At 40.7% G+C, this 22,645-nt stretch overlaps 1 protein-coding gene across 8 annotated transcripts in view; it reads left to right on the forward strand.

Moving 5' to 3' along the window:
* The first annotated feature begins 5,053 nt into the window (after positions 1 to 5,053).
* Stxbp5 (syntaxin binding protein 5) overlaps positions 5,054 to 22,645 on the forward strand; it is a 140,103-nt gene continuing 122,511 nt past the window's right edge. For 2 of the 8 annotated variants that reach the window (XM_048425476.3, XM_048425478.3), the window contains exons 1-2: positions 5,057 to 5,409; positions 6,690 to 6,787. In XM_048425476.3, coding sequence (XP_048281433.1) covers positions 5,257 to 5,409; positions 6,690 to 6,787 — 251 coding nt within the window. In that variant the 5' untranslated portion in view covers positions 5,057 to 5,256. Of the gene's footprint in view, positions 5,410 to 6,689; positions 6,788 to 22,645 lie in introns of all 8 variants that reach the window. The other 6 variants (XM_048425477.3, XM_085688506.2, XM_048425482.3 and 3 more) reach the window with 6 other exon arrangements.

Consider the following 22,645-nt stretch of genomic DNA (forward strand, 5'->3'; position numbering starts at 1 on the left):
GCCCCCTCCTCTTTTAAAGCTTTTCTGAGGTCTTCTGTGAATATATGCCCCAGATGGTGGGTGTCATTTTTTAAACAGAGATGACTTGTTCATTCCTGCCTGCCCAGATCCGAATAAACACACAGAGACTATATTAATTACAATACTGCATGGCCTATTAGCTCAGGATTCTTGTTAACTAACTCTTACATCTTAAATTAACACATTTCTATTAATCTATGCATCACCATGAGGTTGTGGTCTACCAGTAAGGCTCCTGTGTTTATCTCCTCCTCTTTCAGCAGCTATAGGGCATCTCCCTGACTCTGTCTACTCTCTTTTTATATATATCTTCCAACCTGACTCTATTCTGCCCTGCTATAGGTCAAAGTAGCTTTATTCATTAGCCAATAAAAGCAACATATATACAGAAGAATATCCCCATTAAAAAATATGAAATTAAATTTCTACTTAGAGTTTAGAAATTAAATTTCTGTGTTAACACATGTTATTTACTGTGAGTTAATTGCATAAAATACTTTGTTGCAAGTGTTTCAGCCCACAAATCTAGTTACACAAGTGATTTCAAAGCAAAGGTAACCCCATGATAAAAATTTAGCAAAATGCTTAAGATATAATATTTAAATTCCCAAATAAGATTGCCTAATGAAAAATAGTGAACTACCCATTTCCTGTAACATGAGGGCCGGCTTGTTGGGGTTCTGTCCCACCCAGTACCCCACAGCCAGCAACTCCCAAGGAAAATCACACAGAGGACTCCATAAGATTATAAACTGATTGGCCCATTAGGCCAGGCTACTTATTAGCTCTTATAACTTATGTTACCCATTATCCTTATCTACGTTAGCCACATGGCTCAGTACCTTTTCCAGTGGGGCAGCTTACATCTTTCCTCTTCAGTGGTCTGGGCAGAACTGCAGAGGGAGCTTCCTGCTTCCCAAAATACTCCCAGGCTCTTTGTTCCACCCCTACTTCCTGTCTGGCTTTCCCGCCTATACTGCCTGCCTGGCCAATCAGCGTTTTATTAAAATATGATTGACAGAATACAGACAATTCTCCCACATCAATTTCCTTATCAAAAAATGATTCCTACTGTAGAAATAGCCTTTGAACTGCTTGTAGAACTGATTGCTTAAAAGAGTCTTGTAGAGAATGTGACAAGATTGTCCTTTCACACCTTATATAAATGCCACATAGCTTACATACACTTGATTTTCCTAGTTTTGACTTTTACTTCTGGAATTTTCTTATCACTTGACCTTACTTGTCTTTATGACATTTTTTTGCTTATAGTTTAACCATATCTTACAAAAACAAACAAACAAAAATCCAAAATCAAAAAAAAACCAACATAAAGGTGTCAAAGGTAGTGTGTGAGTTTATTTCATCTGACTTAAAGTCTGTTTGATTTGTTTTTCAGGAAAAGTTAGAGCTGGACAAAGATCACAATGTAATAGGCCCTGCTTGTTGTTCTCAGGCAAGACTTGTTTATTTAGCTAATTGTGTTTGTGGAGTCCATTAAGGTACAAATAGTGACTGGAAATTACCTACCCATGAGTCATAACTGTGGAAAGGGAGCTTCAGCATCAACCTTTGCAGTACTCAGGCTGAATCTGAGGTATGTGTTTTGCTCCTTTTCTTTCTCTCCCAATGCCATCAGCAAATCCCTTGGTACCACTAGTGAAATGTAATTCAGAGTCTGACTGACCGTTTTCGTTGCTATTGTTATTAGCTCTTCTGGCCCAAATTACCAAGGATTATTGCAGTAGCCTTTGAAACGTAGAGAGAATTGACAGGGTGATGTAAAAATGACCGGTGGAAGATGGCTACAAAACCTTGCATTCTTTTATTTATGGAGACAAATGGTGACTAAATGTCTGTTTTAAAAACTTAATTGTAAAAAGGAGAAATCTATTTAGCTAACTTACACACACACACCAAGAAAGGAATGCATAGGAGATGACTGTACAAGGGAGAAGCTGGGACATGGGTGGCATGCTGGGAATGGCAAGCCTATTTTGTGCCTGCCTGTAGCCAATGATGTGGTACATGTTGCTCTTCAGACTCATGTGACATGGTCATTCAAAGCTTCAGTATACCTGAAGCAAAATGAACCACCAAGCCTATAGATACTATATGACTCTAGAGTTCAGCCACCCTGGGAGCTTCATCATTCAATTCCATATTCCCAGAATTCTTACTCCTGGGCTTGACTGACTTCAGATTCCCACCTCTGACTCTGTGAGCTGGGAACAGCATTCCCTGAGTAAAAACAGACACTCAGGTTCATTGTCTTAACAGGATCTAGAAAACATTTTCCAAAAAGGAGCCTGAACTAATTAACATCTGTGCTACAACTGGCAAATAATCTAAATTCCATACTCTGTGAAATCCCACAGTGAATCAGTTACTGTCATTCTGAAAACCTTTTGGGACTTCATAAACCGAAGTTAAGTCAATAAAAATGTTTGTTACTCAGTGATGTAGATTTCATTCACTTTCCAGAAAGTCTACCAATAAACAAAAATAAAAAAAATACTTACTCATAGGTTATTTCAATGAACATCAAGCTGCGTCTGTATATATATCCTTCATCTAGCTGGCCCTGTACATAGACTTCATGATTCTGGTGACTGTTAAATCTGATAACTTAGGTTGGCAAGTTCAGAAATGTATACCTTTCTGGATTTTAGCATTCCATGCCTCATAATGTAATAGACTGCCTTTCTGGTGTGCGTTTAGATTTCTTTTTGTTTTGTATCAAGTTAGACAGTATTGCTTAGTGTCAGCCTGACTTGGTTAAATGCAGTCTACTTCTTGATAAGTTCATATAACACCCAGTCCCAGAATTTATTCTTTAATAAGTAGGTAAGAATATTTTCCATTGGAGAAGAAGACCATCATTTGCCCAAGAGCATAAAGCTATGGGACTGCTCTAAGCCAACATACTGACTCATTCATCAGAAGGAAACACAAACTTTGCTGAGAAATCACTACAGGTAAAGTTAGATGCTTTCTGCTAAAAATTAAACTGAACTATAAATTACTAAGGTTTTACTCTATGCCAAATTTTCACACTTCAATACATTTAACGTTTAATTACTAAGATTTTCAAACCTAATTTTTAAAACAGCAATCAGTTGAAACTGATTTCTAATAAGTACCAGTAAAGGCTGGCAAGATGGTACAGTGGCTGAAGGTGCATGTTTCAAGTTGGATAACCCAAGGTCAATCCCATCCCTATTCCTCAAAATGGAAGAGTGAACCAACTCCAGAATGTTGTTCTCAGTCTACTCGGTCTGTGTTCTCTGTATGTGGGCACCCCAAATACTCACCCCAAATGCACACACATGGAAAATAAAAAACATAAGGTAAATAGAAATAAAAGTTTAGGACACATCATGTTATCTTTGATATTATAATAGTAATTAGTTAAGGCCTTGATCTTTTTTTTGCTGAATGGATTTCTGGATGTGCTGCACTATCCTGTAATATCATAAAAACTGATCTACATGTGGCTCTTCTGGATTGATGTGGGCATGGCAGGATGAATTCAGAATCCAGTGAAATTGCTAAGGTATAGAAATCAAAGCAATATCTCTATAGCGAACATAGGGGCCTGACCTAACCTGGTTGTTTTATTACGTCCTCTCCCTTCGACGAATTAACTTCCTACTTCAACAAGTATGATACCACAAAGCAAAGTTTTACAAGTTCCAAGTGGAGAGCACCGTTTTGGACCACAAAAGTATAGAGAACTACACTTCCCGAAATGCCCCGAGCCTAATTGGTTTGCTGCCTGTTCTTGAAGGCAGGTTCTATCTTGCCCATAGGCCAATGCAGTGAGGAGACTGTCCTGAACGGGAGAAAGTAGCCAATCACAAGGCAAAGGGAGGTGCTTCTGAATTTGGTGCGGAACTAGCAAAACCTGGTAGCATTTGTGTTTTTGTTTTTTTCCTAGTCGGGGCGGGTCTTAGTAAGCCTAAAATTGGCCTTTCGTTGCGACCCTTGAAAGCACAGCTCTTCCTGCATTTCTCCCCTTCTGATTATCCGCGCCCACCACCTTCGCCTGTAGAAAGCCCTGGCCAGAATTCTTCTCTCCGCCCCCAGCACCAATTTCTCTCCACCGCTGCAAACTTGAACCACTCCTCTGTCAGTTAGCACTCGGGGAGACACGCAGAAACATTGGCGGGCAGACCTGAGCAAAAATTTCACCTCTCTCTCCGGTCCGATGATCAGAGAGGCTCCAGGGGGTTGTCGATTGACTAAACAGGCAGGTAGACAGGACTTTGTAACAAGGAGTGGCGGGGAGTGCTGGCTGCCACCCACTCCGCCTGTCGAATGGATTTGGTCGGAGTGGTGGGTGACTAAGGTCGGGGCGTTGGAGTTCTTCCCCTTAGGGGGACCGATTTCAGTCTAGCGGCCCCTCGCCACCCTCATTTTTACCTCCAGCAACACCTCCATGAAGGAGGCTGGGCTTCTCCCTTTGGGTCTCTCCTAGCTGTCATCTCTCCACTGACATAATCGTCGCCTGGACGCTCCCTTGCGAGCCCAGATACAAAGCCACCTGAAAGCACCCAGCGGGAGCTTGAGTGACAGAGCTAGAGGTGCGCGCCAGGGAGCCCGCGGCTCCGCCAGCTGCTGCCCCGGCCCTCGGCTGAGGATGATTTAAGCCGCGGGCCTGGGGCGGGGGCGGCGCGCATGCGCACAGGGCAGCCCGCTCCGCGGAGGCCCAGCTGCCGCCACCGCCGCGGCCGGCGCTGGAACCGCGGCTCGCCGCCTGCTCGGCCGGGCGTTGGGGGCCGGAGACCGAGGCTGCCGGGAGGTGACAGCGAGCGGCCGAGCGGCCGGGGAGAGAGCGGCAGGAGGCGCGAGGAACGGCTCCGGGTGTCTGGGCCATGCGGGCCGGGCGGCTGCGCTGAGCGGAGGCCGAGCCCGGGACGCGCCGAGGGATTGCGGGGCCGCGGGGCCATGGATGCGGCGGCGGCGGCAGCGGCGCGGGACGGCGGGAGCCCGGCCGCGACCAGGTGAGGAGGCGGCGTCCGGCGCCACTGCAGCCCGCGGCGGCCTCGGAGGAAGAGGACTCGCCGCCGCGCGCCCGTCGTCGCAGCCCTTCCTGTTGGGATTATCTTCTGCTCTCCGCTCCTTCGCACTCCGCGATCGAAGCCGCCAGCGGCTCGGACTCCTTCCCACCCGGTGCCTCCGCTCCCCCGGGGGCCTCGAGGAGACAGACAGACCCCCCTGGGCGGCGAGACCATGAGGAAATTCAACATCAGGAAGGTGCTGGACGGCCTGACCGCAGGCTCGTCCTCGGCCTCGCAACAGCAGCAACAGCAGCAGCACCCGCCTGGGAACCGGGAGCCCGAGATCCAGGAGACGCTCCAGTCCGAACACTTCCAACTCTGCAAGGTGAAGGGAGAGCGCAGCCCCGCCGAGCTGTTTTGGGGAAGATTGGGGTCGTTTGAGGGGGCCGCTGGGCAGTACCTGGGAGATTGAGGGCAGAGCGCGCCAATAGAGCTCAGAGCTCTAGGAAGACCCCCCCCTTTGACAGACGTGCCTTGCTGGGGGATTTTGAACAGAGATCCCCTACTTCTTTTAGTCCCGTTCATAAAAAGCTGTCATTTCGAGGCAACCCAAGCATATTCCCTTGTCTTTAATTCCCATCCAGACACTGGTAACAATGGTCTGGAAATACTTTTATATTCGCGCATATTTTATTTTCTTTCACTGACGTCGAAATTTTCCAGCAGTGTGTGATGAACGTCGTTTGTGGGCAAGGCAAACCTGTTCAACCAGATCTTTTTTTTTTTTTTTTTTTGCGCATCACTTTTTAGAATGCGGACGAGCGGCTCACCACCTGAAGTCGCAGGATTCTTCAGCTTGTTTGGTTTAAAAGTTAGTGCAGAGGGTCTTTTATTATTATTAATTATTATTATTATTATTATTATTTCTCTGTGAATGGCGTGATGATTGCCCCACGGTTCTGTATTCAGAAAGAATGATGCAGCGTATTAATTTCCAGCTGCCCAAAGAGAAAAGCACACGAGCCTCCGTATCCAGACCTCCTTGCCTGCTCATAGATAGCCTTTCGGTCCGGTCCTTCCTATGTCGGGGGCTTATAAGCCTGCGCACAATTTTTGTTCTTATGTCCTAAAATTATTCCAGAGTCAATAGAAAATTGCAAAATTTTTCTTTTGCACCCATTTCCATCGTTAGAATTGCTCATGTTGGTTTTGAGGTTGATGCTTCTTTGACTAAATCTTTCAGTAGTTTCCTTACAACTTTTTCTTAGAAATCCCTCCCTTTAGCATTCAAATAAAGCTACGATTTGGGTGATTCCTCTTGAGATGCAACACGAATCTCCTTTTGCAAGGATTTTTACAGAATTTTGAACCACTACAAACTTGAGCAACGTGGAGTCAAGCAGAATAGTGTCCACTATTCATAGGAAATTGCCCTTTGTGGAGTTCCTAGCATAGTAGCAAAGCAGGACTTTAAGTAGATTTGTTCTCCTGGCGCTGTGATCCTTAGGATGCAGTCCACCCTCCAACCCCCAGCTCCCCCGTAAAGTGATAAGTTCCTGTGTGTGCTTTGTGTAGTTGGTTCCAAGTCTAACGCCCCTGTGGACTGTTCTGTTTTCGGATTCTGCCTGCTGCCTTGGTTCCTGTGATGTCACTGCCCATCCCCAGACTGTTCGCCATGGATTCCCCTATCAGCCCTCAGCCCTGGCCTTTGATCCCGTACAGAAGATCCTGGCAGTAGGAACTCAGACTGGTGCTTTAAGGCTGTATCCTTTCTTAATTAAAAAACAAAACAAAACAAAAAAAAAACCAAAACAACAACAACAACAAAAAACAAAGACAAGGAAAGAAATGTTTTTGTTTGCTTGCTTTGTCATCCCCAGCCGTTCAGTATTGCTCTTTAATCCTGTGTTTCCTCTTTGGGTTTGTATCAGAAGAACTCATGTGGTGCCTGCTTCCCCTTATTATAGCTATGTTTAGGGGGTATGCTGCTCTAAGGGTAGCTCTGGGATCTCAGGGGTTCCTCAGCAGGAATCAAAACATCAGTCTCAAGTTCTGTGTGGTGACCGCTTTGTTTGTAATGACTCCAAGATCCTGAGGGGAATACATGTGTATATTATAGGTAATTAATGCCCAGTGCCTAAAAATAAAGTTCAAGGACCAGAGATGGGAGGGTAGTGCACGGTCTGCTTGTTAGATGTTGTCTCGAGTGGGTGTTAAACTCGGCTGCCCATCACACTCATGAAGTAGATGCTGGATTTGAATTTGATTTGTTTTCCACATGCCCTCCCAGATAAAAAACATTTACCGGTGACAAGTTATCAAATTAGTTTTCTCTAAATAAGAAGGGCTAATATTTCTAGAGATTTCAGGGCACTGTTTTGTGAAATGCATAGATCTGAACGTACTGTGGCGATAGACTTTGTCTTTTGTTTTCTGTTTGTTATGTGTAGCAGAAGCTACTAAGTACATTAGCCTGTAGAAGAAGATTTTTCTTCTGGTTATCTGTGAATTGTGTTGCTTTGGCATAGGGATTTTTCAGATTCTTTACGAGAATTTTTTCAAGAGCATCTTTTTGGTATGAACAATGAGGACTTTCTTACTTCCTCTGTTATACTATTTAACTTCAAATAAAGTGTGTGATTGCTTTCACTCTGACATTTAAACATGCTTGACTAGCCCATTATTGAGATGCTGTGCTTGTAATAAACCAGCAAGCCACTGGGCGATCTCACTGGACGTTATTATTGACAAGAAAAGGGGGGTGATAGTGGGAGGGGCTGGGCCTATTCTATTTACATTTCAGGGTTTTTAGCATTTGATTTAAAGGTGAACCAGGAATTTCACTTATGAACTTTTAAAACATTTCTAATGTGTCCTTTATGACATCAGAATATGCCCTCCTTTTAACTCTGAGGATGTCGTCTTGCTGGCCCGATGGGCTCTCAGAGAAGAGCACAGTGAACACAGGCAGTCCAGGCCTGTCTCTAGTGGTGAAGCCTGAACTTGGTGCTTTCTGCAGTGTGCAGAGATCGCTCCTGGCCAGATGGCTAAACTGTTGGGACTAGAATATTCTCTGACTCCAATTTCGTAGATGTTTTTATTTTTACAAAGGCATTTTACTTTAATTTTGTAAAGATAAGCATAGTGAATTTTCTCAGTGTCCAGTGAAATTCGGTTTCAGGTCCACAGGACATAGTTCTGTTTTTCTCTCCAACAAAAGAATTCTGTTACATGACTGAAAGAAAAAAAATCCTAATCAGTTGTTTTTTAATTAAAACTTTTAAATTAATTAATTGATTTTTAACTGTTTTTATTGAGCTATATATTCTTCTCTGCTCCCCTCTTTTCCTCCCCCCCACTTCTTCTGTCACTCATGATCCCCCATGCTTCCAATTTACTCAGGATATCTTGTCTTTTTCTACTTCCCATGTAGATTAGATCCATGTATTCTTTTGATTTCCTTTTTGAAGGAGTTGGTTTTTTTTCTTATTTCTGTTTTCTCTGACCTCTGCAATTTTATTATATAACTTTTTAACAGCCTTTTGATAATTTAATTATATGTGCCACCAGCAAAACCAGCAAAACTGACTTTGTAAAGCAGCTGCAGTTATTTGTCTTACAAGGACCTTAAACTCTAATTTGCATAATTAGCAAGTGGACCCAACAGGACGATTACTGTTGCAGGCTGTGGTAATTGCTAGTTCAAAGGATCAGGCATCTAAAATGATCGCTCACAAGGGCTTTTGGGCTCATATGTCTTTTTAGAGTCCAGTGTTACTGAGTGAAAAGTGGAGCTCTGGTCCGGGGGCGCTGTCATTTTCTTCTAGAATTCGCTGTGTTTAGAATGACATCCTGAGACCTGTTGACTGAGTCTCTTCCACTTTCCCTTTGAGAACTTTGCTCCCACATTTTAGATTGGCAAGTTATCTTACCTACCAGCAGGACATCTCCCCCGCCATCCCCCTCCCCCACCACACCCCTTCATTCAACCCTCATTCCTCCTGTTAGGGATGGATGAGCCTAGAGCTCTGTTTATCTTGGCTCTGATTTATGGAAAACGACAGAGACCTTTTAAAAAGTTCACCACATACATTAATTAATTAGGTTTTTATTTTATTTTTGGAAACTAGGCGGATATCTAAATGTATGCATTCTAATTTTAGAACTCCATATTGACTTCCCTTCCATATTTGTTTCAGGCCTGCCTATTATCATGTTTGTTCTGGTTTCCTCTTCCTAACTGGTTTCTCCCAGTCCTTGTGTGCATTCTTATTTTAGACTTCTGTTCTCTAGAATGTTTTCCCATAAAGGGAATTAGAATGTTTTAGGGAAGAAGAATACCTCTAAATAAAATATCCTTTGATTAATAATGTAGCAGAAAATAGATAATTTCTTAAGTGGGATTGGACCTGTTTATTAATGGGATACCTTCATAAATGATGGCAGTGTAGCCTGAGTTGACTGTCTTATATGGAGTTGAAAAACAAAACAAATCCAAAAGACAGATTGAATAAACTATATCTGATATCTAGTGGTTACATTTAAAGGTAGTGAAAATTGAATCCTTAATGAATAGCTAACCAATACTGAGGCAAAATATCTAATCTATTTATTGCATTAATGTACAACACATGATGAATGATACCATTTGTTTCATCACCCTTCTTGATCTCTGAAGAGGACGTGAGGGTGCTTGCCATGTGTTTACTGACAATAAACAAGGAAACACAATTTTATGTAATACTGATATAGCTTGTCTTCCATTATTTGCCACAGGGAAAGAAATAAAATTTTATTTTTATGAGTAATTTGGATGTTGACTTTGGAAAGAGAAGCCACACTAAAGAATGGAAGCATTTTAGCTCATTGAGCTACTGTCTCTGTGAACTGGGACACAAGTGTAATTGTTCATTGCTTCATCTTAACTTATCACGGCCTTGATCACATTTTAGCGTAAAATGTTATCTGTAAACAATAGGGGGGGATTAAAGTTGGGGCATTTTATTGTGACTATTTAAAGGACTAAGGAAAACTAGAACTTCAGATTTACTAGATGAGCAGTTAGAGAGGAAGCTACCAGACAACCTCCTTTATTGTACTCCTGACCTGTGCAGAGTTCAGGGTACTGGGCAGTCGGTTCTGATGAGACGAAGTCTTCATTCGCAACACACTGTTGGTGCTGGGTTACAGAATGCTGTCTGTGTCTGGGAGATCATTCAAGTAGGCTTAACAAGGTCACAGACATTGGACTGCTGACTGTGTGGGCCAAACTCTAGTTCTTGTCTTCTTTCTTTTCAATTTGTTTTTCTATATTTCCTTAAATGATTTGTTCTTATTTTTTATGTGTATTGGTGTTTTGCCTGCTGTGTGTCTGTATGAGGGTGTCAGATCCCCTGGAACTAGAGTTACAGACAGTTGTGAGTTACCATGTGAGTGCTGGGAATTGAACCCGGGTCCTCTGAAAGAGCAGCCAGTGCTCTTAACATAGTGCCTCCCCTCCAGCCCCATCCTTGCCTTTTTTCAACAAGGAATTTGTCTTTCTCTTTAAAATTAAGCATTCATTCAAAGGCAGTTCTGTGATTTCAGATACCCGTGTGTCTTGACAAGTAATTCAAAAGAAATGAATGTATGGCCGTTGTAGAGGATTCTAGTTCTAATCAAACAGCTGGAACTAGTCAGTTATTGCGATGAGGAACTTGTATAGAGAGATTCACTGTCTTCAGAGAGTCCGACTCTACATTAAGTCCCTAGCCCTTTATAACCGTTGCTGCATATTGGTAGATCAGGGTGCGGAACGGCAGAGTGGAGAATCCTGAGCAGGAATGCTATGGCACAACCGTGCTGTAGGAAATGATAGTAGACTCAGGGAATGTTGGGGAGAGCTCCTGATTGGAATAATGATCCTAATTGCGTTGAGAGTAGAAACAGGCTAATTAGAGGGCTGGGAAGATAGCTGGGTTAGTAATGTGCTTGCTATGCAAGCACAAGGACCCGTGTACAAGCCAGGAATAGTGCTGTGTGCTTGGCATCCCAGTGCTGCAGAGGTAGCTGGGCAGCCTAGAAAAAAATGGGTGAACTTCAGGTTCCAGTAAGAGACACTGTCTTAAAAAAAAAAAGGTGGACAGCTTTTGAGGTTGGTCTAGAGGCTATGTTCATATGCACACTTGCACAGACCACATAGCATGTACACACACACACACACACACACACACACAGAGAGAGAGAGAGAGAGAGAGAGAGAGAGACAATTGAATTTTAGCCTGGAGGTGTTTTTGTGTTTTTGCCTTGGAAGTCATTTAGGAACATTTGACAGGAAGAAAGTGTGGTTCGTGTGTGTGTGTGTGTGTTTGGTCAGGCAACAGCATCATGGATGAAAGAACAGAAGAGGTGAAACTTCCTGGGTTACCATAATCATGCAGGTAGTAACGTAGACCCCGGACAGCTGTGGCAGAATGGGCTCTGGGCGAGGGCTTGGCTGCTTTCTATGAAATCTCAGGGAGTGAGTCAGGGAGAGAGTGCCCTGGAAATTACGGGACAGAGATGGATGGATGCTGAGTTGGGAATTATGTCACTTTCTGCTTTACTGCGGTGACATTCTGAGAAGGCAGACGGGGTTGCTGCTTTTAGCATGAGGATCTGATGCAGTTGTATGTTTGATATTGTGAATTTTATGATTGAATAATAGAGTGATCAGTCGCAGTTTAGCTTTGGGGATCTGTTTAGTGTTTGTCAGTAGTTGGTAGCTGGTTGGACAGTTTAATTCTGTGGTTTGTTCAGGACACTAGGAAAATTTAAAACTGGCTCTCATCTGCTAAATGTCAGTGCCAACATTTTGGTCAGTATGACAACTGCAGGCACACGCTTCAGAAGTGTCTGGTTGTAAATCACTGCTCTTAGTTAAGAAGGAGTCCGTTCCACCTCATGGGATTGCCAGGGTTCAGCACAAGCAAGCGTCGGGCCCGCAGGACTGCTTGTCGGATGTTCAGGTGTGACTGCCATTGTTATGAGAGTTCTCTGCAGTGTGGATTCTCAGTCTGTTCAGTCGTGTGTTCCACAAATGCTGCATGAGGAGCAGCTCAGTGCCAGGCCTTGGAATGGCCCCCGTTTGGTCAGTTTTGTAGCTGATAGTCTTTGGAAAAAAGTTCATGAAAGTAACTGGGTTTTGCTTTAATTTTGCCCTTTAGTGTAATGTTTTTATGTGTATGGATGTTTGCCTGCATGTGTCTGTGTGTATTGCAGGCCTGGAGGCCAGCAGAGGCACACAGTTGGGAGCCACTGAGACCAAGTCTGGGCTAGCAGCTAGTGGTCCTAATCTGTGAGCCATGTCTCCAGCCCAGTTGTGCCTTTTAAAGGGCTGCACTCTTCTCAACTGTGAGTTCGCAATGTTGTTATCGAGAAATAAATAGCATGCTTAAAAGTTTTGGCTGGGGATGGTGGTGGCGCACACCTTTAATCCCAGCACTTGGGAGGCAGAGACAGGCAAATCTCTGTGAGTTTGAGGTCAGCCTGGTCTACAAGATCTAGTTCCAGGACAAGCTCCAAAGCTACAGAAAAACCCTGTCTCGAAAAACAAAAGAAAAAGAAAATTCTTACATGTAGTACTTAATAAATTAATATGTAATGATTTTATACTTGTAAGATGGCATTAGAATGTTTTGGTTTCCTGTTTGTTAATGTTATTTTTCGTAACGTAAGTATGTTACTGAAAGAAAGACTTGGGAAAGACTCTTGGTTTGAAATAATTAATTAATAAACTAGTTGGAATAAACCAGTGAAATAAACTAGTTGATACTTAGCCACACTTTCATCTGCTCCCATTTTAGGGGTTGTGTCTGTTTCTAAGTGAGCTCTTGTCTTTGGAAATGGAGCAGTAGAGGGGAAGTAAGCAACTCAATACACACTCACATCTCAAGTCTGTTCTCTGCTAAGAGCACTTTGCCTAAAGGGAAGAGTGAGCCCCATGTTAACTGTAAGGCAAGGTTCTCAGCTCACTTAATAAAAAAAGCAAGAAGTGCAGCTGTCTGGAAACAGATTTGCAGTGTGTGTGTGTTTGTGTGTGATGAAAAATAAAACATGAAAGTATATTGACTTGAAAAAATCATGTTACATATGGGAAAATCAAGTCTGTGCTTTATAAACTTATTTTACTTTAAGTAAACTGGCATAGTTTCTGATACTCTGTTTTCTGTTTGAGTTTTAGTGTAATTCTATCTAAAATTACTATTGCTGTTCTAAAGGAGTGAAGTAAATCCTAGAAGAATTACCTCATTATTAGATTAGATTAAGATTCGGTCTTAAGACTGATGTTTGTCTGATAGGTGAACTGAAATCTTGGTGTGTTTGTTCCCTTTGCTGTGAGTCAGGTTTTGAAGAGCCCTTCTAGCTCTGCGATGCTGTGGTCTCTTTCTCCATGGAAGGCCTTGTGGTTCTTTGGACTGTTTGCCTGTAGGGATCAGATTAACTGTTGTGAGTGCCTGTCACACCGGATGAAGTATTTGCTTCGGTCCTGTTGTGGCCTGCTTTGTTTTGTGTCCCCTAAATGCATTCATAATCCTTCAATAGACACATAAGTGTTTGCCAAAGAGATCAGGAAGGTGCATGCGAGTCAATGCAGCATTCATGCTGAATCCTGACTGGTGGATCTGTTGAACATTTTTAGAACATTTAGTAAAGCTTACCTTTCTTTTTTTGGTGTTAATAATTGTGATTAAGTATACTTTAAAAACAGTTCCTAATTATATATGGTTTTCCCCATTTTTTTTTCTTTTGAGGCAGAGTTTCATCATGTAACTCCCTGTGTAGGGTGGCCTAGAACTCAAAGACCTGCCTGCCTCTGCTTCGTGAGTGCTGGAATTAAAGGTGTGGACAACCAGGCCTAGTGGTTTTACTGTTTAATATGGAGACTGTCTTCCTTGAATTGCTGGTGTGGAATTCGTTATAAATTTGGTAACAATAGAGTAACTTGGAAAGCTAATTTCTTTTACTACACAAGTGTGTATGTAGAAGGTAATTAAAGGATTACCCAAAGCCTGGGGGTGTGGCTCCCAGAGCAGACTTGCCTGGTGTGCACAAAGCTCTGGATTCAAACCCCAGCACCACTGCGGCACCACAACACACACCGCTGCTAAAAGTTTCTGCACGTCCTTGTGCTCAGGCTTGAACCTGACCTCCCCTGCGCCCTGCCATAGAACCCTCTTGGGTAAAGTCTGCTCCTTGCCTTTAACCAGCGTTAAGGTTTTCTTTGGTCGCAGCTGTTACTTGTTCTCTTGTTGTTACTCCGTTACTCGCACTAGGGGGACTCTCACACTTCTCTCTCTGTGTAAAAAAGAAGGTAATCTTTGGTGGTTGTGCAATTAATTTGGCTTTAATGTAATGCAGTGAAAGACACGCATTATTTACCAATGGACAGTTTGTTATGAGACCTTTGGTATTGATTTTTTTTTTTTTTTAACAGTGCCTTAATAATCATTCTCTGAGCTGATTGGCATTTAGCACCCTCAGAATGCGTGTTCTTAGCCTTGTGGGATTGCAGAGTATTTTTTCACTTGATTATATGCTACCTATAGGCAACCTTTTATCAACATTAAAATCTAAGTTTCTGCATTTCAGTCTTTAAAATACATATATTGCATGCCTAAAAAGTTATTTAGTGCTACTGTATGTGAGAAGTTGTGGCATAATCCAAATTACAACATATTAGCAAGATGAGTTCATATCCTGATATTCTCTGGAGCCCAGAAGAGGGACATATTGACTGTACAGTTGACCAAATCAAGAGGGAACATGCAGAACTGTCCTCAATCAGCTCAATATATTTTCTAGTTATTATCAAGTATGTGTATATGCACTTGTACACACGTAGTAAAAGTAATATTTTTCTCCACTTCAGGAGCCAGCAGCAGTTGTTGTAGAGGGCTAACTAGTAAGTTTTTTTATCCGGGAGTGGACAGTATGGTCTTTGTAATAAATATTAACTCTACCTGCATGCAACACAAAATGTGCCATAGACAGTATGTAAAGGGATGAGTATGTTTCAATAAAACTTTGCTTCCAAAATCAGGCAGCAGGCAGTAGATTTTGCACTGGTTTGACTGATCAATATACCTTATTTCTAATACATGTATGTGGAGGGATTTGTAAATAAAGACTTACTGCTGACATTTTTATATTTAAGCGATATAAGTTTTACCATTACGGGAGTGGAAATGAAAACTTTTAGTGATTAATAAGCTGTTTTTAAAAAGTATGAGTAAATTCCTAACGATATTTAGTATTTGAAGAAGTGCTTTTCAAACATAAGGAAGGTCTTTATGATTTTTTTCATTGAATTATAATTAGTATAATAATAAAGCTATTTCCTTACCTGTCCTTTGAGAGCAGCTCTGCCTTCAGTTGCATCTTCATAGCAGACAGCCTGCCTTTTACCTCTCTTTTTTAGTTAAATGATATTTGAGTTTATAGCACTCGGGGAGTTAATCTTTTCATTCCTATAATAAATATAGATGTATATGTATTTTTAGCTTTAAAGGTAAAATGAATGAAAGCATCCAACTAAAATGTGATTCCTCAGATGTGTTCAAACTTTTATTAGAAATGCCTTTCACTTGTGACAAAAATAACCTGAAAAAATGAATACATATTGAAAAGCAAAAAACTCACTCATAGACTCCTAGAAGCAAATTCAGGCACTTTGTCATTTCTTGAGAATCAAGTATGGCCCATTAACTGGCAGCTAAAGTTGTAGCTACTTTTTTTAAGAGAGTGCCGTATAGATGCTCTCTGCATAATTTTCCAATTGTAAATGTAGATGTAAAAGCAGAAAATCACAAGTTCTACTTGCTTCCAGTTTTCCAAATAGTATTAATCCTTTTAGAAGGGTGTGTGGTGTGTATTTCATATGCATTGAAAAAAATGGCAACATTCTGAGTGTATTTATTTATGTTTCTTTGTGGTTTTTTTTTTTTTTTTTTTTTTTTTTTTTTTGAGACAGAGCTTCTCAGTAGCTTTGGAGCCTGTCCTGGAACTCGCTCTGTAGACCAGGCTGGCCTTGAAATCACAGAGATCAGTCTGTCTCCACCTCCCACGTGCTGGAATTAAAGGCATGTGCCACCACTGCCTGGCTTGTGGTAATTTTTAATCCATAGTTTTCTATGGTAAGTGATATTATTTCACAATGGAAAGAATAAAAGCTTTTAAATAAGTAACTAGTCATTTTGATTTATATTATCCTTCAATTGAAAAATGAGGTTTGTGCAAAACATGACATAAATTGCAAAGTAGAACCAGTCTTAGAACTTCTGTGGTCATTATCAAATAATTTTTTCCCTACTAGAGTAATTTTCGTATAGCTTTTGATCCTGTTTTCCTTTTGAATAAGTGTCAGCTGGGACATTTGAAGCATTTGCTCTGAGACCGTCTATTGAAGAATGATTTATCCTGCTCCACAAAAGAGCATATCTCCCCTAAGAGCAGCGCCTCTGTTTTTGTTGTTAGAATCCTTGCCAAAGAGAACCGACATTTGGTGACATCAGCTACTGCAGTTCTTTCTGCTAATGGGCTTTACTTTGTCCATGTATTTTTTTCTTTCTATCTTTTGAAAAGAAGATGAAGAAAACATGTTGAAATGTATTTCTCCATGTACTAATTCTATGGATTACATTTTCCATAATATGTTGTATTTTTCTGGTAAAATTAACTTTGTTTTGTTGTTGTTGTTGTTGTTGTTGTTGTGTTTTGTGATTCTAGATAACCTGAAATTCATAATGCAGACCAGGCTAGTCTCACAAAGATCCACTTGCCTCTGCTTCCAAAATCCTGGGATTAAAAGTACACCTCGCCACACAAGGCCCACTTTAGTATTCTTAGAAAAACAAACAAACAGAATCTCTGGACAGCTGAGAATGGATGCTAGGAAAATAGATGGCTTTGTCTTATGTGTGAGAATGAGCATTCCTTGATCCTTTAACCTAGACAACTGTTATGTATGAGTACATTTCATAGTAGACTGAGTGAGTAAGTAGTTCATTTAAAAATGCCAAAGTGCATCAAAAGCTGTTCTGCAGTAATGTCTATGCAGTAATGCAGATAGTCTTACCTCCAAAACAGTAACTATGAATGAACACATTTAGCCATTCTATTTCATTTATGAATAAAAAAATTCTTAACTGAAAGTAACCAGAGAATCATTTCCACAGTTAACGGCCACTGCTACCTGTTAATATAGTAGAGCTGCGATCCCTTACTACACTTGACCATTACCAGAAGGGTCAGTTACTTCTCTGTTTCAGTGCTGGTTTCATTTCTGTTAAAAGAGAACAGTTGACTGACTTCAAATACTGTGCGACTTATATAGTAGAATGTCAAAGCTTATTAAGATAAGAAGGCTTGGCATTGCTACCTCTGCTGTTGATGATGTTTAGGATCAGTCAGGTTCTCACACTTGTAGGCCAGGCTGGTCCAGAACTGCTGACAGCAGTACCTCTGCTTCCTGATAGCCTGTGTGAGTCACCATGCTACGTCAAGTGACTTGTGTATCTTTCGTAGTTATTTTTAACATTTTTTCCAAACTTCAGAAATAAGATATAGTAAATTTCACTTTAATGACAGATTAATAAAATGTTAGACTCATGAATCAGCAGTAAAAAATTAGTCCTCTATATCATTGCGAGACTGTCTTTTACTTACCAAACTTAATTTTTAAAGATACTGAAGATTTCCCATATATTCTCTGCCGATGTTTGTAATGGCAGCTGTCCCACCAGAATGCTGCCTTTGTCACACTGGTGAGTGTATCATAGACAGGTTCTTCCCACCCAACCTGCACAGCTTTAGGTGGAGTTTCTTGGCGAGTTGCAGGGTTATCCAAATCAGTGATGGTGCACATGCACTACTGTGTATGGAGAGTTTAGTGCTCATTGTGTCCGCTGTTCTGCCTGTCCATTCCTTCCTCTCCCAGATTCTGGCAGCCTCTCGTCTTCTCAGTCTTTATAGTTTTGCCATTTCTAGAAAGTCATATACTGGATCACATATCATGAATTGCTTTCATTTTGGTTACTTTCACTTAATAACATCTCTACGTTTCCAGTCATGTCTTCCATTGGAGCATCTAATAACCCATTGTCTAGGTATACCGTGGTCTCTATCCAGTCATGGGGCTTCCAGACATCCGCAGGGCATTTTTAGTAAAGTGACGTTCAAGATTTTCAGTTCCTCTTTCTCATCCCTTGATCTGTGTATTGTTTACCAGTACTACACCATTGTGATTACTATAGCTTTGTAGTAACTCCTGAAGTTTGATAATGGCAAACCTCCTTTGATATAATTTTAGATATTTTTACTTCTCCACATAAACCATAGGATGTTTTTGTTAATATACACAAAATAGTTTAGAGGGGGGATTACATTGAATCTTTAGATCAATCACAAAAGCTGATCTTTTAATATTACTTGCTAATGTGGAATTTTTCTTTCTTTTTGCTGAGAGAGCTTTTTTTATTAATTATTTTTATTGGGCTCTACATTTTTCTCTGCTCTCCTCCCTGCCTCTCCCCTCCCCATTAACCCTCCCCAAGGTTCCCATGCTCCCAATTTACTCAGGAGATCTTGTCTTTTTTCACTTCCCATGTAGATTATATCTATGTATGTCTCTCTTAGGGTCCTCATTGTTGTCTAAGTTCTCTGGAATTTGTGGGCTGGTTTTCTTTGCTTAATGTTTAAAAATAACTTATGAGTGAGTACATGTGATAATTGTCTTACTGTGTCTGGCTTACCTCACTCAAAATGATGTTTTCTAGCTTCATTCATTTTCCTGCAAAAAATCAAGATGTTATTATTTTTTTCTGCTGTGTAGTACTCCATTGTGTAAATGTACCACATTTTCCTTATCCATTCTTCAGTTGAGGGGCATTTAGGTTGTTTCCAGGTTCTGGCTATGACAAACAATGCTGCTATGGGACGTATTCTTGTGGCATGATTGAGCATCCTTTGGATATATACCCAAAGGATTGGTATTACTGTGTCTTGAGGAAGGTTGTTTCCTGATTTTCTGAGAAATCACCACACTGACATCCAAAGGGGCTGTACCAGCTTGCATTCCCACCAGCAATGCAGAAGTGTTCCCTTTTCCCCACAACCCTCCAGCATAAGTTGTCATCTGTGTTTTTGATCTTGGCCATTCTTACAGGTGTAAGATGGAATCTCAGAGTTGTTTTGATTTGCATTTCTTTGATGACTAAGGATGTTGAACATTTCCTTAAGTGTCTCTCAGCCATTTTAGATTCCTCTTTTGAGAGTTCTCTGTTTAGGTCTGTACTCCATTTTTTTTTTATTGGATTATGTGTTCTTTGGGTGACCAATTTCTTGAGTTCTTTGTATATTTTGGAGATCGGACCTCTGTCTGATGTGGGGTTAGTAAAGTTCTTTTCCAATTCTGTGGGCTGTCGTTTTGTCTTGTTGATCTTTGTTTTACAGAAGCGTTTCAGTTTCAGGAGGTCCCATTTATTAATCGTTTCTCTTAGTGTCTGTGCTGCTGGGGTTATGTTTAGGAAGTGGTCTCCTGTGTCAGTGTGTTCAAGTGTACTTCCCACTTTCTCTTCTATAAGGTTCAGTGTGGCTGGCTTTATGTTGAGGTCTTTGATCCATTTGGACTTGAGTTTTGTGCATGGTGATAGATATGGGTCTATTTTCATTCTTCTACATGTTGATATCCAGTTATGCCAGCACCATTTGTTAAATATGCTTTCTTTTTTCCATTTGATGTATTTTTGCTTCTTTGTCAAAAATTATTTGTTTTTAGGTATGTGGATTGATATCTGGGTCTTTGATTCGGTTCTTTTGGTACTCCTGTCTGTTCTTATGTCAATCTCAGGCTGTTTTCAGTACAGTTTCTCTGTAGTAGAGTTTGAAGTCAGGAAGTTTGATGCCTCCAGAAATTCTTTTATTGTACAGGATTGTTTTGACTATCCTGAGTTTTTTTGTTTTTCTGTATAGTTGAGTACCGTTCTTTCAAGGTCTGTGAAGAATTTTGCTGGGATTTTGGTGGGCATTGCATTGAATCTGTAGATTGCTTTTGGTAAGATTGCTATTTTTACTATGTTAATTCTACCTACCCATGAGCATGGGAGATTTTTCCATTTTCTGGTATCTTCTTCAATTTCTTTCTTCAAAGACTTAAAGTTCTTGTCATACAAGTCTTCCGCTTGTTTGGTTAGAGTTATTCTGAGATATTTTATGCTGTTTGGGGCTATTGTGAAGGCTGTTGTTTCTCTGATTTCTTTTCCAGTCCTTTTATCATCTGTGTACAGGAGGGCCACTTTGGGGGGGGTTAATCTTGCATTCTTCTATTTTACTGAAAGTGTTTATTAGTTGTAGATGTTCCTTGGTAGAATTTTTGGGGTCACTTAAGTAAACTATCATATTATCAGCAAATAGTGAGAGTTTGACCACTTCTTTTCTGATTTGTATCCCCTTGATCTTCTTTTGGTATCTTATTGCTCTGGCTAAAACCTCAAGAACTGTATTAAATAGATGTGGAGAGAGTGGACAACCTTGTCTTGTTCCTGATTTCAGTACGATTGCTGGGAGTTTCTCTCCATTTAGTTTGATGTTGGCTGTTGGCTTTCAGTATATTGCCTTTATTATGTTTAGGTATGTTCCTTGTATCCCTGCTCTCTCCAAGACCTTTATCATGAAGGGATGATGTTTTGTTGAAAGCTTTTTCGGCATCTAATGAGACGATCATGTGGTTTTTATTTTTCAGTTTGTTTATATGGTGGATTATGTTGAAAGATTTTCTATATATAAGAAGAAATAGAAATAGTCATCAAAACTTTCCCAACCAAAAAAAGCCCAGGACCAGATGGTTTCAGCTCAGAATTTTACAAGATTTTCAAAGAACTAATACCAATACTCCTCAAATTATTCTACAAAATAGAGACAGAAGGAACATTGCCAGACTCTTTTTATGAGGCTACAATTACCCTGATACCCAAAACCACAGAAAGACATTACTAAGAAAGAGAATTACAGACCAATCTCACTCATGAACATTGATGCAAAAATACTAAATAAAATATTGGCAAATCGAATCCATGAACACATCAGAACCATCATCCACATGATCAAGTTGGCTTCATCCCAGAGATGCAGGGATGGTTCAACATACGAAAATGTGGAATGGTTTCTTCATTGACTTAATTCTACTTAAATTTTTTGAGGAGAATTTTGTAGTTTTCCTCATATAGATTTTATACATTTTAAGTAATTCATTTTTGGGGTGTGTGTGTGTGCGCTCACACACACGTGTGTACATGTGAGTAACATTTGTCTTTCATTTGAAATTCCACTTGTTGGCATGCAAAGGAAAGTGCTCCACAGCTTTGCACTGATCATGTGTTAACAGCCGCCTGCTTCTCTCCAAGTGGTTACGCAAGTGATCGTGTCACCTGTGAGTGTATTCCTCCGTCTATGTTTTCTTTTTATCAGCAAGGATTTGTGGGGCAGTGGTTCTGGGGTGTGAGAGTGAATGTAAGCTCCCAGAACGTCGTCCACCTTTGCAGTAGCCTTTCCTGTGTGTGTCTGAGAAGAATGAGCAATCTGTTGTTCCTGGGTGAAGTGGCCTATAAATATCAATTAGTATTGTTTCATCTGTTTAATTGTGTGTAGAGCTGTGGGGTGTAGGCCAGAAGTCAATGCTACGTGTTCTGTGTTGCTGTTGACCTGATTTTTAAAGACAGGGTGTCTCATTGATTTCTGAGTTCATCCATTTGACAAGACTCATTGACTAACAGACTCCAGGGATCTGGCTGTCTCTACCTCTGTTATGCTGGGTTTCTTTGACTTCAGAACTGGGACACCAGGAGTACTTAACTCACTGAGCTGTCTCCTACTCCTGCATGATCTGTTTCTGATGGAAATGTGTTGTAGGTCTCCAGTTGTTATATGTAGTCAGTTCACCTCTCGTCTTTACAATTCTTACAGTTTTTAATCTCAGTTTTTTTTACTGTGTTGTTAAGTATACTCCACATAGTATTGTTACTGCTGTTAATGAATAATTGGCTTCGGTACCTTGTTTAATGTCCATTTCCATCCCTCTGAATTCTTTTATGTCTGAGATGAACACATGCAGTCTCACTTGGTTTCGACTTTTCATAGAATGCTACACTTTTCTTCATTCATTTACTTTTGATCTATGTGTCTTTGTATGTAAAGCTGATTTCTCTCTTAAAAAAATAAACAAAAACTAAAGCAGATTGTAGACAACAAATAGCTGAATCTTGCCATCCATCTTCCGCTCCTGTCCACATTACAGTCTGGTCTTTTTAATCGGTGCAGTTAGATCATTGATGTTCAAACTTGAATTTGTATCTGCCATATTTGTTAAGTTTTTCAAAGCCCTGTTTATACCCACTGCCCTTCCTTCCATTGATCACCTAGGACACATGCTGGCTTCATGAATCTTGTTTACTTTTGTTTGTGATGGATTCCCTCAAATTCATTGTTAGTTTCCAGTGAGAAAGGACTGTCTTGTAGCCTCCTTTTTCTCTTTCTGTATTCTTGCCATTTAATGATGTAAAGGTAGCATTACTTTTTGGCCATATAGAGGTAAAACAAGAAGAAAAAGA

Source organism: Myodes glareolus, chromosome 1, assembly GCF_982192425.1.
Source record: "Myodes glareolus chromosome 1, mMyoGla1.1, whole genome shotgun sequence".
Taxonomy (NCBI): Eukaryota; Metazoa; Chordata; class Mammalia; order Rodentia; family Cricetidae; genus Myodes; species Myodes glareolus.